General features: G+C 40.8%; 1 protein-coding gene across 1 annotated transcript in view; it reads left to right on the top strand.

Annotated features, from left to right (window-relative positions):
- The window catches only part of CUBN (cubilin), a 327,155-nt gene that overhangs the window by 229,700 nt on the left and 76,070 nt on the right, over positions 1–21,385 (top strand). The window contains 2 exon segments of the mRNA XM_006159747.2: positions 3,097–3,253; positions 5,278–5,427. Coding sequence (XP_006159809.2) covers positions 3,097–3,253; positions 5,278–5,427 — 307 coding nt within the window.

The raw sequence follows: 21,385 nt of genomic DNA on the forward strand, positions 1-21,385 counted from the left end.
AATCCCTTCTCCATTCTCCTCTCAGGATCTTGGGCACACATGTGCACACACACACGCCCAGCATTAGTTTCAAGCTGCAAGATCCAGGACTCAAACCAGGGTTGACTACTTAGGAATCCAGTGATGTAGCCATCTTCTGGTCCCTCTGAAAATTTTGCTACAGCAAAAATCTCTCTAAAAAATAAAAGAAGAATAGATAAATAGCTAGAAGTTAGAGAGATAGGGTGTGGGAGTAAACTGTGGTTATAAAAGTGCCACTCTAGGGATCTGCACGATATGGAACTATTCCGTGTATTGACTGTGGTTGGACATAAACTTGCTCCAAGTTCACACACACTCACACATACACACACACACAAGCAAAAGTACAGTATTGCATAAAAATAGTGGGCTACCTTGATGCCAATATCATGGTTGTGACATTCTATTCTAGTCTGACAAGACATGAATGTTGAGGGAACTGAAAAATGTGTATGAGGGATTTCTCTGGAATTATATCTTACAGCTGGATATAAATCTGCGATTATCCCAATAAACTTCATTTTGCCTTTTCTGAAATAATTGCCTGAATGATTAAATAAAACCTGAAGCCAGACTGAAATGTACATCACCTTAAGAAAAGTCAGAAAAATTTTGACTTGATGACAATTTAGTAATATTTTAGAGTTTTGATGAGTCCTGGATCATGTAACCAATAAAATGAGGTTTTGACCAACAAGGCAGCAATGAATGCTTAATAACTCTTTGCCATCATCATCGTTGCAATTGTTATTATTATCAAACTTATCTTGTGGGGCTAAAACACAGAGATACATATCCATCATTAACGATTTCAGAGAAGTATAAGCATTTGAGCATTTTTGAAGGTTTTATGTAGGACCCTGAAGTTCTTTGTTAAAAGTTTTAGTTTTCACTCTGCCTGTCTAGTGATGTTTGTAAGAATAGTATCTGAAGATATTTATTTATTAGTAAGTTTTGTTTATAATTTATAAGACATGGATAGAAAACTTCTGTATTATTTCCTACCATAGTTGAATAAAGAGGTAAAATTGGGGTGTGCATCTTTCATGGCATTTGTATTGATTTCCTTAAGTGGTTGTAAGAATATCTGAGTTTCTGTTCTCAGTATCTCCAGTGCCAGACACCTCCCACAATTAATAAATGGCAGATACAATTAGTCTTCAATAAGGTGACTAACACCTGGGTAGTCAGTGTTTGAAAAACCATCAACATGATATGCTTTAAAGAACCGAGAACTATTACTTCAGTGCTATGAGTCAGTGCCACTTCACTCCTCTCCTATGGACTGATATTCCAATTGCAAGGTTTTTAATGGCATGGGGGGTTTATTGTTCTGTTTGGGGGTTATTTTTGAAAGAAGTATATTTGGAATGAGTAATTTCATATAGTTTGATGTGAAGAAGAAAATGTTGAATAGTCGAGTAAGACTAATCCAGACCCAACTATTGTACCTTCCTTCTTTGACCAGACAAGTCTCAGTTGTGTGGACGTGTTGCAAGATGGATAGGGTGAGGGCGATTGTCCTGTGCATTACGGGCTATTTTACAATATCCCCGCTTCCTACCCAGCACCCCCTACTGCAGATGTGGCTTCAGAAATGCCTCCAGACATTGCCAAATGTCCTTAGAGAGGGCAGAATTGCTCCAGGTTGAGAGTCATTGACCTAAGGGAATCACCTGGTTAACGTATTCAGTGGCCTTTGTTCCATTTATGGACTCACCTTCTAATGGGCATGCCTTCATCCTTTCCTTGAGTGATGCCACGTTTTTGAGCCTCACCTAAACCCTGACAAAGCCCTCCTAATCGATTTTCCAGTATCCTCTCTTTTTCTGATTCCCTGCATTATAACTTTTCCATAAAACCAAGCCTCCAGGTGACTTCTTGCTATTTTCAAGACAGTGACCAGAATTTCTAACATACCCTTAGGCCTATGGGCCTTGGCCCCAGGAGCCACCTCTGCAGCCTCCTTCACAGCCTTCTCAATTTTCTCTGTTCTCTGAGCTAGCTGGAACCCTTCCTGCTTCAGGACTTCCTCAGGGCAGTCCTCACCCCCAAATCAGGTAAAACCCAGGGTGTAACTCTCCACACGAACTTCAGCTCCTTGTTTCACCACTGGAGTTTTGCATTTAACTTGGTAATTCTGTGATTAATGTTTCTGTCCTTCCCTCAGCTGTGCAGGATGAATTTGATTTGGACTTTTGATGCTCACAGTTTTATTCTCCAACAACTATTTTTCACACTAGAATATAAATTAATTCTATCAACATGGCCAGACCAATTAAATGACAGCCCGGGTCTAATTGGGAGTTGCCAAGCTGGTCTTCAGTGAATAGCACACAGGGACTGAACTTCATCCATATTTCAAAATGAACGTTAAAATTCAACACTGCCAGGCCCGGCAGGTGGCGTGGTGGTCAGGGACCCTGGACTCCCCATGGCTGACCACGGTTCAAGTCCTAGACCTGGCAACTTGTCTTCTCACTTTCTCTCTCTCATTCTGTCCCTCTCTGGTCAAATTAAAACAAACAAACAAACAAATAAATAAAGGTCAATAAAATAATTCTTTAAAAACAATTCAAAATTGCCAAGAAGTATGTATGATTTATTCCAGTTCATGCTGATACTTGGAAATCATGTCCTCTGTTTTCTGCTCCACAAGGTCGTAGTTTCTGTGGGCCTCTTTCTTGGCAAATGTTCTCTAGCCACAATGCAATTTGCCATCCTCCCAGGACCAGTGGTGAGCACACAGGAGCCCACAGCACTGTCCTGTCTCCCTCAGCACCTCACAAGCTCAGGTCACCCAGAAAGAGGAAACAGAGTGGTGATTGATTTTTTTAAAAATCCATACCCAGCTGCACAAAAATGAACACATTCTCCCTAGAGAAGTCAGAATGGAATATGCTATTAAAAAGCAGCTGCAAAAGAAAATTCTCAAAATAGCATATTGCAGATTTGCATGTACTTTATTTACTATTATGCTTAGTTCTATATACACCTGAGCACCATTATTCTCAAGCACTAAAACATTGACAGGGGAAAATCTTGAGCATTAATTCATGTTTACAACCCTGCTAGGTCTGGGCAGGAACAGAAGAGGTCAACAAAGCCCTCTTAGCCACAGGCTGCGGGAACACCGCCCCTGGATCCATCGTCACTCCAAGAAACGCATTCACTGCTGTCTTCCAGTCTCAAGAGACGCCAGCCCAGGGCTTCTCTGCGTCCTTTGTCAGCCGTAAGTAGCACTAGAAAATAACTCAGGTGCTTGAAAGAATATAAATTAATTCTGTCAACATGGCCAGACCAATGAAATGACAGTCCAGGTCATTTCTTTGGTAGCTGCCATGGACAGGCTTGGGGAGGAAAGACTAGAACTGGCTAGAACTGGGAGTCCTAGGGGAGGAGCAGGGTGTCCAGAAATATGGCAAGCTACCTAGTCTTTCCTTCAAAAATCACAAGAATGTCACTGAATTCAACGATTGGTCAGTTGAGAAATGATATAAAAGGCATGAATGGCACTAGCAAATCTCTAAACATAAGCCTAGAATTCAGAGGGTGTGCAAACTCAGGTACCCAGTAATTAAAAGACAGCAGCACTTTGACTGCCTGCAGCAAAATCACCTAGCGGTTAGTGGAGTGAGGAGGCTGGAAAAGCATGCAGATTATTGGGCCTCACCTCAGACATCTGCATCCAGGATCTCCATGAATGGGGTCATGCCTGCTTTAGCTATCACCTGGAAGATTCTCATGCCCATTAAACTCTGGAAGCCACATTCTCTGAGAGTCTTCCTTTCTCTGAGATACCTTCCTTTAGGTATGTAGATCCACTTCTCTCTGGCTACTAAACACAAATTAAGTTAGTGAGAAATGTAGCAGTTTTCAAGTCTAAGGACCAAGAGTGTGTGCCTTTTGGTTGAGTTAAATCAAGTAGCCACTAATTGTAAACCACCATGTAGGAAAAACTTTGAGGAAGGGAATGACAGAAAATAGCACGGTGAAAGATATTTCAGACATGAATTAAAAAAGAAAAAATGAGGTGGTGGGAGGGAGTAATAGTGAAAGATGAGCTCAGAGCTAATCTTAAATCTTTACTTGGTCTGTTGTGTGTGTATGTGAGCAACTAGTGTGTTTTAATATCAATTTAAAAGGATACAGATATTTTCATACTGGATAGATAAGAGGGATGTGGATTAACTAGTTAGTGGTTATATGAAAGCAAATGTCATTTTGTTTTGTGTAAGAATTTAGTAAACATGGGGATTAGTAAATCCAACTTTAAAAAGACAAAAACAACCAAACAAACAACAAACAAAAAAACCCAAAAAACTATGTCCTCATGGCCAGATTATAGTAATGAAAATAGCATAGTTTTCTAATAATAAGACATTTTAAGGACATTAAGTGTATAAAGTAGTAAGCAGATACAAATTACTTTTTATTAATTTTATTTCTTTACATAAACTTTATCAAATCTTTGCCAATTTTTCCTTTTTTAAAAAGAAGTATTTATTTAATTTTATCTATTAATCTTATTCTTCAATTTGGCCAGAGAGCGAGAGAGAGAAAATAAACCACCAGGTCTAGGACTCTAACTATGGTCCGCCACTTTTGAGTCCACCTTAACCACCATGCCACGTGCTGACTCCAATTTACCCTTTTTTGATATCTTTTTTTTTTTCTTCCTTTCTTTTTTTTTTGGAGAGATTTTCACTGTAGGGCGTGTGCACTTGCCAGACAGACAGAGAGAGACATAGAGACAGAAAGCGAGAAATCACCCCCCAGGGGGGATGGTCACACCGCAATCCCTTCTCCTCCATTCTCCTCTCGGGATCTTGGGCATGCACGCACACGCGCCCGGCGTGAGTTTTAAGCCACCGGGTCCGGGACACGAACCGCGGTCGACTACGTGGGAGTCCAGCGACATAGCCATTACGCTAACTGCTGGTTCCCCTGATATCTTCATATTAGGGGATTTGCCATGATTTGGGGTAAAATTTCTACTTAGCCCCAAAACTGCAGCATGCTCTAAATAATATCTATATATAATTTGTGTGTATGTGTGTTTGTATGTGTGTATAAATGCTCTTCTTTTTCACGTGTACTTATTTTTAAATCAGAGTTGAATTCTTTTAGTTATTGCTTCTCCCATGTAGAATATCTGAGGGAACTACACCTCTAGGGACTTTGTAAGATGCAACTTTCCTTCACTGATACACACGAGCACTAATGATCTGATGGTGCCATTTTGTTCCCACGTAGGGTGTGGAAGTCGTTTCACTAAACCTTCAGGTTACATCATTTCTCCAAACTACCCAAGGAAATATGACAACAACATGAACTGCACCTACATCATAGAGACTGATCCTCTGTCCTTGGTCTTCTTGACTTTTGTGTCTTTCCATTTGGAAGGTGAGTTTATTCTTTTTTTTCCCTAAGTTAACTCATTTTTTAATTGATAAATAAAAATTATGTATTTCTGATGTATATGTTTTGATATATGTATATGTTGTAGAATGACCAAGTCAAGCTAATTAACATCTCCATTAACTTACATACTTCTTTTTAAATTTTTTTTAGAGAGGGATTTTTTTGCTATAGGGCACATGCACTCACCGGAGTCACAGAGAGAAACAGAGAGACAGAAATGGAGAAATTACCCCCCAGGAGGGGAGGCCATGCTGTAATTCCTTCTCCTCCATTCTCTTCTTGGGATCTTGGACACACACACTCACACTCCTGGCATGAGTTATATAAGCCACTGAGCCTGGGACTCAAATGGCAGTTGACTACATGGGAGCCCAGCAACATAACCATTATGCCATCTGCTGGTCTTCACAAAGTTCTTTTTTTTTTTTGGAGAGGTTTTTGCTATAGGGCGCGTGCACTCGCCAGACAGACAGAGCGAGACAGAGAGACAGAAAGCGAGAAATCCCCCCCCAGGGGGGATGGCCACGCCGCAATCCCTTCTCCTCCGTTCTCCTCTCGGGATCTTGGGCACGCACACACACGTGCCCGGCGTGAGTTTTAAGCCACCGGGTCCGGGACGTGGACCGTGGTCTACATGGGAGTCCAACGACATAGCCATTACGCTAACTGCTGGTCCCACAAAGTTCTTTTTAATAATGAGAGAATTTGAAATGTACTTTTCTTAGCAATTTGCAAGTTTACTGTACATTAGCTGTTTTAGTCCATTGTGGTCCTAATAACAGAAATGCCTGAATCTGAGTAATTTATAAAGAATAGAGGTTATTTAGCTCTTAGTTTTGGAGGTCCCAGATTAGGGGCTGCATTTGATGAGAATCTCCCTGCTGGGAGAGTCCTGTGGCAGCCCAGGGCATCACTTGGTGAGGTGAGCAGAATATGTGTCTGTGTTCATTTGTCTCTGCTCTGGTTCCACTTCCTCTTCTTGGAAACCCCCAGTACTCACTCATGGGGTCCTTTCTTACCGTGATAGCCTTATCTAATGCTGACCATCTCCCAAAGGCTCCATGTCCTAATCCCATAATCAGATTAAGTCTCCACCTCACAAACTGTTACAATGACTCACCAAATTTTAACAAATGAATTTCAAAGGGACATATTTGAACCATAGCATTAACTATGGCCACTGCGTTGTACAGTAGATTTCCTGGACTTGCTCTTCCTTACTTTGTAACTTCCTCACTTCCTAATTTTGTAACATCTCCCAAATCTTCCTCCACTCCCTAACCACTGCCATCCTGTAGTACCTACCATACTACGTTTTTCTTCTATAGGTTTGATTTTCTTAGATTCCACATAGAACGAGAACAGTAGTGTTTGTCTTTATATGCTTCACTTATTTCACTTAGCATAATGTACTCCATGTTCACTTCTGTTGTCACAAATGACAGGATTTACATCTTGTAAAGAGTAAATATTACAATATTCCATTGTGTGCATGTACATTTTCATTATCAATTCATCTATTGATGGCCATTTAGATTGATTCTGTGTCTAGGCATTATAATCATGCTGCAATGAACACTGGGCACTTCGACACACTGATTTCATTTCCTTTGGTTAAACAATAGCCAGAAATAGAATTGCTGGGTCATATAGTAGTTCTCTTTTTAATTTTTTGAGGAAATCCTATATTGTGTTTCATAATGTCTGTACTAATATACACTTCCAGCAACAGTGTGCAATATTTCTCTTTTCTCTCCATTTCCACCAACAATTTTGCTATTGCTTGTCTTTTTTTTTATAATATTGGATTATCAGAAAAGCCATGACATTTTTTTTATGCAAAAATGTATCATGACTTTTCTGAGAACTGAATAACTATGAAAGGTAAGTTTAGTCTTAAGTAACAATTGATTCTTAAAAAATGACTGAAGGGTAAATAGAGGCAGAGATGTCTAAAATCACCATTTGAAGAAAATATTAGAAATGTGCTACAGAGGAACCAACTGATGGCATGGGGTTAAGGTGGCTGGATCTCACATGACCAACTGCACAGCGTGAATCCTGCACCTGGCAGCTTGAAAAACACACCAGGTGCACGTGTCTATGTACCTGACATCCCAAGGGGAAAGTGGAGAAGGGATTATCATAAGGCCATCCCTCCTGGGGAGGTGCTTTTTCATTTTCCCTATCTCTCTGTCTCTCTCCAATGAACACACCCTATCTCAAATTTTAAAAGAAACAACAAAAAAGAAATATGCTACAGAGAAGGCCAGGTGGTGGTGCAGCAACAACACAACTGGACCTGTGTGGAGAAGTTCCAGGGTTCAGGTCCTGGGACTTCCCTGAGCATGCCAGGCATACATACTGTGTGCCATAGTCTAGGCTGGTTGACACTGGAGGTAGATTGAAGTGTGAGTACTCTGCAAGGAGTGCCTATTCTCTCTCTCTGATGGAAGAAATCATCTTAAAAAAATATGTTTCAGATTACATTTAATATTAACATGATTTAAATTTTACCCAATTTTTAAAGAGCACTATTCTATGTATTCCATGTAGAAGTGAAAGAATAGTTCAAGAACTTTAAGGACATAAACATATAAATTGCTTAAAGAAAATAAGTACAAAATGTGTTACATGTTAACATAGCTTTTCATTTATTCGTTTGCTTTTTTTTTTTTTTTGGAGAGGTTTTTGCTATAGGGCGCTTGTGCTCGCCAGACAGACAGAGAGAGACAGAGAGGCAGAAAGCGAGAAATCACCCCTGGGGGGGATGGTCACGCCGCAATCCCTTCTCCTCCATTCTCCTCTCGGGATCTTAGGCACGCACGCACATGCGCCTGGCGTGAGTTTTAAGCCACTGGGTCTGGGACGTGAACTGCAGTCAACTATGTGGGAGTCCAGCGACATAGCCATTATGCTAACTGCTGGTACCCATGTTTGCTTTTTTAAAAGAATTATTTTAGTTAACTTTATTTATTTTATTTTATCAGAAAGGGACAGGGTGAGAAAGAGAGATAGAGAGAGAGAGAGAGGGAGAAAGCAAGCTGTCAGGTCCAGGACTTGAATTGCCATCAACCATGTGGGAGTCCAGTGCCTTTAACTACAACGCCACCTGCTGGCCTCTATTCATTTGCTTTTACACTTTACATACACACACACACACACACACACACACACACACACACATTCACTCATGCCAAAAACTAATCAGAAAAACTGTCATATTGAGTCGGGATAGGTTCTCAATAAATATTGAATGAGTCAGTGAATTAATAAATTTAATATCTGTGCTCTATTTTTATGAAATACTACATTGGGATACCCATTTATTCTCTTTGCCTTGGTCATTTTTATTTTCCCGGTCCTGATTCCTCAATGCTGAAATTCCTAACCGCAAGCACCCCTTGGGTTCATCCATTCCCTGATGGTAAGGGGCTATTGGCAAAGGGAACAGTGGGGCTGCTCACGTGGGTGGCTCTGACACAAGTGGTCAATGGGTGTTGTAACACTGTAGAGAGGGACTCCCTTTCCACTGAGAGCTGTTTTCAACCATTTGTAGTCATGGTATGTTTTTTGTTTGTTTGTTTTTGTTTTTGTTTTTGTTTTTACCAAATTTTCTATTTCTAAATTACAGTTAATTTGTCGGTTTTTAAGCTACCTCTCTTTATATATTCTTTGGTTTAGTCTCTCATAGCAATGAAAAGGTACAGTCAGTAAAATTGTTCTATAATAATCAACATCTGAGAAATTTATGGTTTATAAAAATTACACACTAGAGTGATTTCTCGCCTTCTGTCTCTCTCTGTCTTTCTGGCAAGCGCACGTGCCCTATAGCAAAAACTTCTCTGAAGAGAAAGAGAAAATGACCCATTAATACTCACAAATTGACGAGTAACACAAGGCATCTCTCCATTTTTATTCTTCCTTTGACCTCACATCCTTTTCTTGCATCTTTGCAGCTGCAATTTTTGGCACATGTGTTTGCTAGAAAATACCATATGTGTAAATTGATGTATGGTGTGTAAAAATGGAATATGAAGTAAAAAAAATGATCTTTTCAACATCTTTTGGCACAAAAATCACAGTAATATAAAAACATGTTTATGATATTTCAAGTACTAGAGGAGAGTGAAATAGTATACATAAGATGATCCAGTTTTCTATTTAAAATAATGTATGTAAATCTGTAAGGCTATTAAGAGTTGGTTCTTCAAGAGCTAGTAATACTATGTGATGCACTGTAGATAATATTTATTTTCTTCTTTGTACTTTTTGTATTATTTTTATAATTGGAAAAAGTTACTTTAATAAGAGAAAAAAGCATGTGACTTAGATTGTACATTTGTTGTAGAGAGATTTTTGCTGTAGTTCGTGTATGCTCACCAGAGACACAAAGAGAGACCGAGAGAGAGAATTAAGAAACCAACCCTGCAGGGAGAATGGCAACGATACAATCTTTTCTCCTTCGTTCTCTTTTTTGGGATTTTGGGCAGGCACACACACATGCCTGGCATGAGTTCCAAGCCACCAGGTCCAGGACTCAAACTGTGGTCAACCATATGGGAGTTCAGTTCCTTAACCATTACACTGTCTTCTGGCCTATAGCTTGTACACGCTGGCTCCTAGATTGTACATTTGCATGTGCTTCTCTTCCCATTATATTAAATAAACAGAGGCTGTCCCATGCCAATGTCATTCAGACTGAAAAAGAAGACGTTAGAAAATGTATTATGGTGTCATGAATGGCACTGACAATAACATTGGTACGTGTACAGTCAGGTGTCCCTTAACCTCCCAGATTCGTTCTGACACACATTGGTAGGTGATTCCATTGTGTGATCATCATAGAGTACACTTACTCAAACCTAGAGGGTACAGCCGGCTGCGCACCGAGCTGTACGATATAGCCTACTGTAATCCTAGGGGACCACTGTTCACTGACTGAACTGTCTTTACGCAGCAGCACGTTATGCAGCACATGCCTGACCCAATCTCAAGCAGTTGCTCCCTGAGCTAAGTGGGCTGAGTGGGCACAGATGCAAGCCCATTTCCAATACCTGACTATGGTGCAGTGGGACAAAGCTGCTGCTGTAGGATGGGCCTCAATGTCAGGCAACCATTACCAAGCATACGACTCTGTACGAACTACTTAGTCTTTCTTCCTGATAATCACTTTGCATATATATACATTTGTAGTTATCAAGCCAGCCGGTGGTGCAGTGATTAAGGTAATTGAATCCCACTTGGTTGACTGCATGGTTGGAGTCCTAGACCCAGCAGCTTGAAAAACACACCAGGCATGTGTGCATGTAAACCCAAAATCTCATAAGAAGATTGGAGATTGGAGGAAAAGGAATTGTGGCATAGTCATCTCCTCAGGGGTTGCTTTCTCTCTCTCCCTCTCTTTCTCTCTCTCTCTCTACTCTCCCCTCTTCTCTTCTCTTTCCTATGAGCACACATGTCCTATAGCAAATTAAAAAAAAATAGTAGTTATGAAATTCAGCCAATGCCAAATTAAGGGATTGTTACTTCCAGTAATGGATTTGGTAATCCTAACTCAAGTGAAGAGACTTTAGATTTTCAGAGGGCACACACACTCATACACTGGGAAAATGGGAAGATTGAGGGAGAAGCACCCTCCAGTGGGGTGTGGTCATGCTGCAATCCTTTCCCTTCCTGCTAGGATTTGGAGCAAACGCATACATGCACCTGATATGTTCTTCAAGACACTAGGGGCTGGATTTGAGCCACATGGTTGGCCATGTGAGATCCAGCTTTCCCAACCACCAGGCCACAGGGCCTGACCCAAGAGATATTTTTTTTAAGCATATGTATTTCTTCTATGGTAAGACAGAGATACAGCACCCTCAGTGAGATCCCAACACTGCAATACATTCCCAGCCTCAGCTATTCCAGCGAATGGGCACATGAAGGCTTGGTACATGACCCTTGTGGGTCAGTTGCAAAGCTTTGCATTTTACCCCTGGGTCACCATCTGGCCCCTGAGACATATTTTTTGATATGTCTTATGATATTCCCAGTGTCCAATACTAAGCATTTTCAAACTACTAATGAGTAAATGATTCCCCCAAAAGGGCACTATATATCAAATTTAGTTTAGAATTAGATTCTTATCACTAAATGTATCAATGCTGACATTAATTGAATACCATAGACAAGCTAGAGATTGATTGGATACAGTAAGAAAGAGAAAGAAAAAAGAAAAACAATATTCCCCGGCTCTTCTAAAGTAAGCCGGAGGGATTCCTGCACAGCGTATTATGATAGAATTGAGAATGGCTCTCATAGCTTTATTAAAGGAGCACTGGCCTTTCTACCTGTTCTAAGCAGTAGGAACTGTTTCTGAGACTCAGTTCAGATGATTTGTTTTTAGAGAGATTTTTGCTATAGGGCATGTGTGCTCATTTGTGTGTGTGTGTGTGTGTGAGAGAGAGAGAGAGAGAGAGAGACAGAGAGACAGAAAGCAAGAACTCATTCCCCAGGGGAGATGCTCTTACTTCAATGCCTTCTCCTCCATTCTCTTCTTGGGAGTTCAGACATGCATGCACACACACCCACCAACATGAGTTTTAAGCCACTGTGTCTGAGACTTGAATTGTGGTCAACTACATGGGAGTCCAGTGATGTAACCATTATGCCATCTGCTGGTTCTTCAGATGACAATTTTTTTAAAAAAATGTATTTACTATGACTATAATTATTATCTTTAGACAGAGTTTTCCTGTGTTGTGCTCCTCCTGCCTCAGCCTCCCGGGTAATTGGAATTACAGGTGTGCACTCCCATACCTGGCTTTTAGGGTGTGCCAGGAATCTAACTCAGGCTTCCCATATGGCTTCGGCCAGCAGAGCAGCAGAGTCTAGCAGCACACGCCATGGCTGGGCCTCACATGACTAAGCAATTCTGAGCCCAAATTAAGGCAGAGCCACTGACTTGGGTAGAGATGAGTGTTCTAGACGTGTCGACCTGCTGGGCCACCAGCACCAAAAGTGGAATTGGCATGGAAAGGATGGGCTATCCCCGGCTATAAAACACTATGAGGAACACTCGTCCCTCCACTGTGTCTGTTACACACTGACAACTGGTTGGGAAGGATTTACCGTATAGACAAATACACCGATTATTCAGCCTCCCACTGGTGAAATGTGAGGTTACAAAGGCTCAATGGCCTACTTTCTACTACCACAAAGTAAACGGCTCTAAAACTGTTATTTTATGCCAGGCTACATTTCTCTGGCTTTCTTGTTATTTTTACATACTAGCCATTCTATGAACTGCAGGCTATAATGCTTGTACTTATTTTGCAATCAGGTGTTATTAAATACGTATTTTATTTCTCCAAATATTAAACAATCCAAAGTACAGTTTTGTGTTCTTATTAATATGGCCAAGTAGATGCCCTCAATGTACAAGAAAAATTATATATTCGGTCATTGGAAAAGTCATGGCATATTTTTCTGTTCTGACAGCCCAAAATGCAGTTGTTTTCTTTCTTCTTTTTTTTTTTTTTTTTACTTAGTAGATAATACACTTAGCAGATAGGTAACTAAGGCAAACCAGTGCCTTCTAGTTCTCTATTCTTCTCTTATTAAAATTGGATAAGCAGTGGCCAGATGGTGGTGCAGCAGTAAAACAGCATGCTCTGCAAGGTTGACCCACTTGGAAGGCTCCGGGTTTATATCCGGAGACCTCTCTGAATATGCCAAGCATGTGTGTAGCCATGATTTGGGACTGCAGGAGGCGAGGGTGGATCATAGCGTCAAGGACCAATTGGAAGTGAGGTATTTCTGTCTCTGTTTTTTTCTATGTAAATTCCCACAGAAGAAACAAATAAACAAACTTTTTAAAAATGAAGTAATCACTTTGAATCATCTTGGTTATATGTCAAGTTTAGAAATTCGTAATTAAGGGACCAGCAGTTAGCGTAATGGCTATGTCGCTGAACTCCCATGTAGTCGACCACGGTTTTAGTCCCAGACCCGGTGGCTTAAACTCACGCCAGGTATGTATGCGTGTGTGCCCAAGATCCCAAGATGAGAATGGAGGAGAAGGGATTGAAGCGTGGCCATCCCCTCCTGGTGGTGGTGGGGGGTGATTTCTCGCTTTCTATCTCTCTGTCTCTCTCTCTCTTTCTGGTGAGTACACATGCCCTATTGCAAAAACCTCTCCAAAAAAAAAAAAAAAAAGAAATTCTTAATTAAAAAATATCCTACAAGGCAAATTGCAAATTGTAAACTCAGTTGTTTTTCAGAGCCAGATACCTCTTCATTGCATTGGATGGTAGAGTAGCATTTAACTCCTTTTTCTTTTTTTTTGGAGAGGTTTTCGCTATAGGTCTCATGCGCTCACCAGAAAACAAGACACAGAGAGACAGAAAGTGAGAAATCACCCCCCAGGGGGAGGGCCATGCCTTAATCCCATCTCTTCGATTCTCCTCTGGGGATCTTGGGAATGCACACACACATGTCCGGCGTGAATTTAAGCCACCGGGTCCAGGACTCAAATCATGGTTGACTACATGAGAGTCCTGCAACATAGCCATTAGGCAACTGCTGGTCCTTCATTTAACTCTTATGATGAAGCCCATGCAGAGGCAGATGCTACCTTTGAAGTCTTCTAGGATGGTTTCAAAGCCTCAAGGGGGATGAGGCTAGATTTTCGGAGCAGCCAGGTGAGAAATATTACCTAATATTTGCCCAACTTCTATTTAACTTACTCAGAAGTGTTAGTTTATAGGCTATAACTAATATAAAGTTTGAAGGAAAAAGTAAAGGCAATTTGATTTGAGATTTTTATTGTCCTTTTTTTCTATAGAGATGCGCAGTAATTGAATTTTTTCAATTGTTTTATTTCACATTTCCCCATTTAAGGTTTAAAAAAGCATCATTACTCAACTATTTACCATTTCTTTACTTTGCTTCCTCAATTGTTTATAGAGAATTCAGAATCTGTGTGTATTTCACAATGCATTATTTTAGAAAAAATTTGGCCATTGTTCTTTTGAAACACTTCCTAATGCTGTTTTATTCAAGCTGACAGAGCACTGGAGGAGACTGTGCTAGACGGTTTTACAAAGGATATGAATGAAGAGATGCACAGGGCATGGGGAAAGGATGTGGCTTTCATGCCCACGCCAGGCATTTACAACCTCAGAAATCATCATGTGTTCAACTATCGAGAAGCTCTGAATCCATTATTTTGGGGATTTCATGGAGGCCTCATTCATAGGCATGTCTGATTAAGTTATCGGCCCTTAGTGATCAATTCAACCTTTTGTCCCCCTCCACTTCTCAGAGGTTGAGGGGGTAGCTAAAAGTTCTAATCCTCTCACTCTGCTTTGGTCTTTCAGGGGACCGTCCCCCATCCTGAAGCTGTCTGGGGCCGCCATCCATCACTTAATTCATGGGCTTTGGAGATCCCCAGGATATTAGGAACTATTTTCAGGGAAACTAGGGGCAGAGATCAGATAAATATTTCACAATATCACAGCCTAACTCCTCCTCCTACCACACCTCTACCCCACTCCTACCCCAAGTCTCTGCCTTCAGTCACTATTCCCTGTACCAAAAGGAAATACTACTCAAAGGGCACAAGTATGTTACTAGAAGTTCAGCAGCCCTTGCTCAATCAGTTGACAGCTGTTTATAGGACACCATAGACTAACTCTAGCAACTCCTCACACAGGTTCACATTCAGTCCTAGGGGAAAAGAGACTCGCTCTTTGTATCTCCTCATTGTCTTCCCAGGTATCACAATCCTGTATAAGCCATGTCCATTTAATTACAGAACTCTCCTGGGCATAGCCATTCCTTCTAGTGTTTTCTTTTTCTTTTTTTTTTTTTTTTGGAGGGGTTTTTGCTATAGGGCACATGCGCCAGCCAGAGAGACAGAAAGAGACAGAAAGTGAGAAATCATCCCCTGGGGGGATGGCCACGCTGCAATCCCTTCTCCTCCATTCTCCTTTCGGAATCTTAGGCATCCATGCACACGTGCCTGGCGTGAGTTTAAGCCACCAGATCCAGGACTTGAACCATGGTTGACTACATGGGAGTTCAACAACTTAGCCATTATGCTAACTGCTGGTCCCCTGCTAGTGTTTTCTTGACATCATGACTTCATGACTATTTCAGGCTACAAGATTAGTTTATAGTCATTAGTCATATGTGGTTAATGTCTCAAAGAAAGGTACTAAATGCACTGTAAGTGGAAATTCTCTAGTCAAAACTCCAGTAGTCTTCTCTGGAAGGCACTCACAAGCTTTGCCGTAAGCCCCAGTAAGTGCTCCATACAGAGCTGTCATGTGGAGAACTGGTCCCCGCCTCTATACTGTATGGTTTTAGGTAATCTTACTGGTCCCCACTTAGCATATTCAATTAATATGGCTTACAGGGTGGCTTGAAATGTCTTTTATTTTACAGTACTAAGTAGAGGAAATATTCCTCGGTCAGAGACAATGACCATCTCCACAATGCAGTCAGGTAAAAGACAGCCACTTTGCATGAAGCATATTTAAATGTTGGGTCCTCAGAAAAGCCATGACTTATTTTTATATGCAAAAATGCATCATGGCTTTTCCAGTGACCCAATATACCAATTCTCCTCCAAGCTTTCTTTTTTCTTTGTTCCCTTTTTTCTTTTTCTGGCTTTTGCCATAGGGCATGTACACTCACTGAAGAGAGACAGAGATAGCAAAGGGAAAGTGAGAAATCAACCCCCCTGGGGAGATGACCATGCCACAGTGCCTTCTCCTCTCAAGATTTTGAGCATGCACCTGGCATGATTTTTCAAGTCATCAGGTCCAGGGCTTGAACCATGGTCAGCAATGTGGGAGTCCAGTACCTTAGTCACTATGCCACCTGCTGCCCCCCTCTTCAAACTTTTAAAAAATGTATTTATTTCTTCCATGTATGAGAGTGAGAGAGAGATACACTTCCAATAGGGTCCTCATGCTGTGATTTACCTTCAGCTTCAGCAAGCCCAGTGTGCCAGGGAGTTCTCCAGAACAAACCGAGAACCTTCTCAAATCGGTCAGCCTCTCAGAGTGTCATCTTACCACTCTATAACCCTCTGACACCCTGTCCTCCAAACTTCTCAATAAATTCTATCAACACTTACTTTCTTAACTGGGGACTCTATTAGGACTTCATCAACAGTTGCTGGTTTTGTAGTACTAGGCAGGAGAAGTGTTGCCCTGCCAGACATAATATTCCTTCCCATAAAACGTTCAGGTAAGGGAGGCACAACATTTTTATATAAAGATTATTTCAACATTCTACCTGTCACTATCCCATCAACTCTCACAATTTTATAGCCTTTTTTTTTTCTTGTAGTTTTTTGCTATAGGGCAAAGATACAGAGAAGGGGGTGGGGGGCAGAAGTCACCCCCCACCCCCCAGAAGGATGGCCAGCTGTAATCCCTTCTCCTCCATTCTCCTCTCTGGTTTTGGGCATGTAAGCACATGCCCCTGGTGTGTTTTCCAAGCTACCAGTTTAGACACAACTAGACAGTTAGTTGTCTGAGATCTAGCACCTTTACCACCACACTGTCTGGCCCTACATTTTTATATTCTAATCCCAGGAACTTCTCTATACCTGGCCCATTTTACCCAAGTTAGTACAAAAAGCTTTTGGTCTCCAGCAAGGGGTAGAGCCAAGGGATACTGGCCTTTCTTTTGATCTTCACATCTTGATTAATGTGCCTGTCTATTGTCCCAGGCAACTTAAGATTAGATTTCTTATTGTAATTTTTGCCTTTGACTTTGTGAATTATCCAGACTGGGGTAATAACAGTACATGTGTTTGGGAGTCTTTAATGCTGGGGAACCAGCAGGGACTCGGGCTCCCGTTGGTTCATCCAACCTTCAGTAGTGTTCTATCAAGACCTTTGTTTTAACCTCATGAATTTCCATTTTATTCACCCCATTTCTTAATAACCATCTAAAGTTCTCCACCCTGTTGGGATTCTCTTGACTTTTGTGCGATTTTCCTCTTTTGTTTTTCTTTTTTAAAGAGGTTTTTTTTTTTTTTTTTTTTTGCCTTAGGGTGCATGTGTTTGCTGAAGAGAGACACACACACACAGACAGTGAGGGGGAAAGTAAGAAATCAGCTCTGTCCCCCGCCCACCTTGGGTATGACCACACCACAATCCTTTCTTTTTCATTTTCCTCTCAGGATTTTGGGCATGCACACACAGGCACCCTGCACGATTCTCAAGCCACTGGGTCTGGGACTTGAACTGCATTCAGCCATGTGGAAGCCCAGCAACATAACTGCTATGCTATTTGCTGACTCCTATATCTATGTTTTTATTTACTTTATTTCTTAATAGCCATTTAATATTTTCCACCTTTCTGGAATAGGTTCTTTTTCTTTTTTCATGTTTAACAATCTTTAATTCAAATGTAAAAGTTCAATACAAGCCATTTATAGGACTTGGGATATGTTCTTAATTTTAAAAACAAGAATGGGGAAGTGCAACAAAATGATCTTTCCACTTTTCAAGGGATAGATCATAATAGGGCCATAAAAGATCCATTTAACCAAACCCACTTTCTCCCCTACCAATAGTCTTAACACGCATTCCATAATCTTAATACATATTCTTGAATGAAGATACAGTTCAGCTTTGCTTACATAACCATTTTATAAAAACTCAGCACCATCTTGCTTCCTATAATTCCAAACAAATCATGAAACTACTTCAATATGCATTTCTTCTTTTTAAAACAAGGGGTCCACTTATTTGTAGAAAGCCAATACTTAAGTCTCCAGATACATTTCCTAGAAATGGCATATGCCATTCAAAGGCCTAGACACTCTCATGGAATCAGTTATTCAATCCTCTCTTTTGCCTTTCCCCATTCTCTTGTCAATTAACCTAATTTTTTTCAGCATTGTGAAACTTATGAGAGGAAGCTGAGATGGTAAATCAAATAAGGCTTCCTGAATTACTTTCAAGTTTTGCAGCCGTAAGGTTTTATGGGGATCCACATTAAAGGGCACCGTTTATCATGCCATGGCTATTGGGTATATTTAGTGGGTGACTATCCTGGTCATCAGAAATCTAGTTCCACACGACTTGTATATGAAGTATTTCAGCTGCTACCTCTGAGGTGTTCCATGTGGCATTTTTAGGGGGAGATGAACAGTCACCCTTCTAAGGGTAGCAGACTTTGTAATAGCTTTTATCCAGTCCACTAGGCTGCCTGTTTTCTCAGGAAAGCCTCCTGGATCACATGCAGCCATCTGTGATTGCTCAGTAGCAAGCTGTGTGCCCTGTGTCAGCCCAGACAGGTTCTTCCATGCTGCAGCATTTTACATCAAAGATACTGCTCCTAAGTTAATTACTCTCATAATCCGTGTTAGTAAATGGATCATCACTCCTCAGGAAGCTGGTGGTACCAATCAACAAAGGAAAAACTTCCTTCACTCTGTGCCCTCTAGTTTCAGTAGTTTCCTGGTTCTGCCCCTCCCTCCTGTTGACTGCCCTCTTGGTAACCAGGGGTCTTCAAGGTGCTTTTTGTTGTCCCTGCATAATTTTTCCCTTGAGAGTAGCCTCTGAGGCTCAGGTTGAGATCTTAGTTTGGTCCAGCATACCCTCTTACTTTTCTGTTAGTGGTTCCAGATAACAATAGCCAAGAGAGCATGCAATCATTCACAATACTTGTGAGGTGATGGTGTCGGCGCCCCCTGTAGATAACAAAAGTCTTGAATGCTCAAGTCCCTGATATAAAATGATAGAGTTTTATTAAATCATCTCTAGATTGCATACAAGTAATCTTAACATGAGATAGAAGTGAAAACAAAAAATTATAGATAAGTTTCTTCAGTGTCTGTCTTTTAGAGAGCCACCTCTTCCCCCACTTTATGATAATTGGTGTAGCCTGGCTGCAGTTGGTAGAATCCACAGATTTGGAGCCTATGAACATGAAGGGTCCACTGTATTTCACTTTTTTCTTCTTAGCTTACATTTCCTTGTGCATCTAATGAACCAACTCACAGGAACAGGATCCATCTCTAAATTCCATTGGTAACTTTTACCGTTAGTGACCAAGAACTGCACAGCTGCTGACCCATACCATGGGTGATCACATGACCACTCCAGAATCAGATGTCCTTTATCCCCTCCTCCACCCTTTCATCTTTTGTCCTCCTCCAAAAAAACCCACATATTTCCACAAGTCAGGGCCATTGTAACAAATCCTACTTTTATGACACTAAATGTGTAGCTATAGAGGAAAATATATTTTATATTCTCTTACTTAGTAATCAACATAGACAACTTCTGTGACCAGATGCATGTGGGGGTTTTCTCCTCACATCAAGTGAGAAAGGGATTCAGCTGCAGACACAGCCGATGTCCTCTAATTTATTCAGTTCTGTCACTCTCTACCTGGAGATAGTGTCAGACCACACATGTCAAGGGCTCAGTCCCAAAGACTCTCCCCAGTTCAGATGCCAATCCCAAGCCCCAGGTGGTTTTACCTGTGCTTCTGACCAACGGGCTACAAATCAGAGTTCCCACAACCCCCTCCTTGGGTTTGATTAGTTTTGTAGAGTGGCTCATGGAACTCAGGGGAACACTGACTTGTGTTTACTAGTTTATTACAAAAGACATTGCAAAAGATACAGATGAGAAAATGTCAAGGACAAGGTGTGAGGAAGGGGCGTGGAGCTTCCATGCCCTCTCTGGGTACGTCACCCTCCAGGAACCTCTTCCTGCTCAGCTCTCTTGAAGCTCTCTGTAAAGTTTTTCAGGAGAATGGAAAATAAAACAGTCATAAAAACAAATCATTGAAAACAATTTGACAGCCCTGAGAGTTCAGCAGTAAATATATATCAAGGCACTTATCGAAGAGAGAATTAAGAATGCCTATAGCTTCCTGTCCCATGACATGGGCTTTCATCTGAGAAAGTGTTGTTCAACTCCGGGGTGCTTCTTTTCCTGGCAGGTTCTCATATATTTGATGGAATGGGGCTTCTTGGCCATAAACTCAACTTTGATACCTATCTTGCTCCTCGAAAAACTTTTTCTAAAACAAAATTAAGTTCTCTTCTCTCCCTAGAAGACAATCACTTCTAATTGCATTAAACTGCATTGTACTTGAGAGTTTGTGTGCACAAGGGACTTCAAAAAAATTGTGGAAAAATAGAATTAAAGTGAGAGTTTATTTTGGTGTAAAAATGTTAAAATGCATGCATAGTTTTGTTTTTTTTTTTGGAGAGGTTTTCGCTATAGGGCACGTGCGCTCGGCAGACAGAGAGAGACAGAGAGACAGAAAGTGAGAAATCACCCCCCAGGGGGGGATGACCACACCGCAATTCCTTCTCCTCCATTCTCTCAGAAGCTTTTTTTAAAAATTTTTTTCTATTTTTTATTATCATCATAATCTTCTTTATATTACATTGGATTACATATAACTTTACAGTGTATTACATTGTTTTTTCAAAAGGGAATGCCATGCATGTCAGTCAGTATAGAGACATTAATCTCCCCACTTTAACATTCAATATCTTTTCTATGTTTTCCCCAATCATTATTTTTATTATTCTAATTATTTTTTAAAACAGTCAATCGCTATTTCTCATTTTGCTTGTAAAAATACTTTGCCCATCATGAAATACTTCTCAGACCAATCCAGTTGAGAATACTATACATGTCATCATCAACAGTTAATAAACCATATCTGTTTCTCACTAACATCCTGCCTCTCTGTTGTTCACTTGCTATCTTTCTCTATCCTTTTCTCTTCACTTCCCCCATTCCACACTGTCCTATTCTCGTTAAGTACCTTCACTGCTTTTATGTCCTCCAATTTTTTGCTCTCTATCATAGAGTGCGGATAGTCGGTATATATTGAGTGGATACATACAATATCTTTCTTTCATAGCCTGGCTTACTTCACTCAGCAATACATCCTC

This window comes from Tupaia chinensis, unplaced genomic scaffold, assembly GCF_000334495.1.
Source record: "Tupaia chinensis unplaced genomic scaffold, TupChi_1.0 Scaffold000647_1, whole genome shotgun sequence".
Lineage (NCBI taxonomy): Eukaryota > Metazoa > Chordata > Mammalia > Scandentia > Tupaiidae > Tupaia > Tupaia belangeri.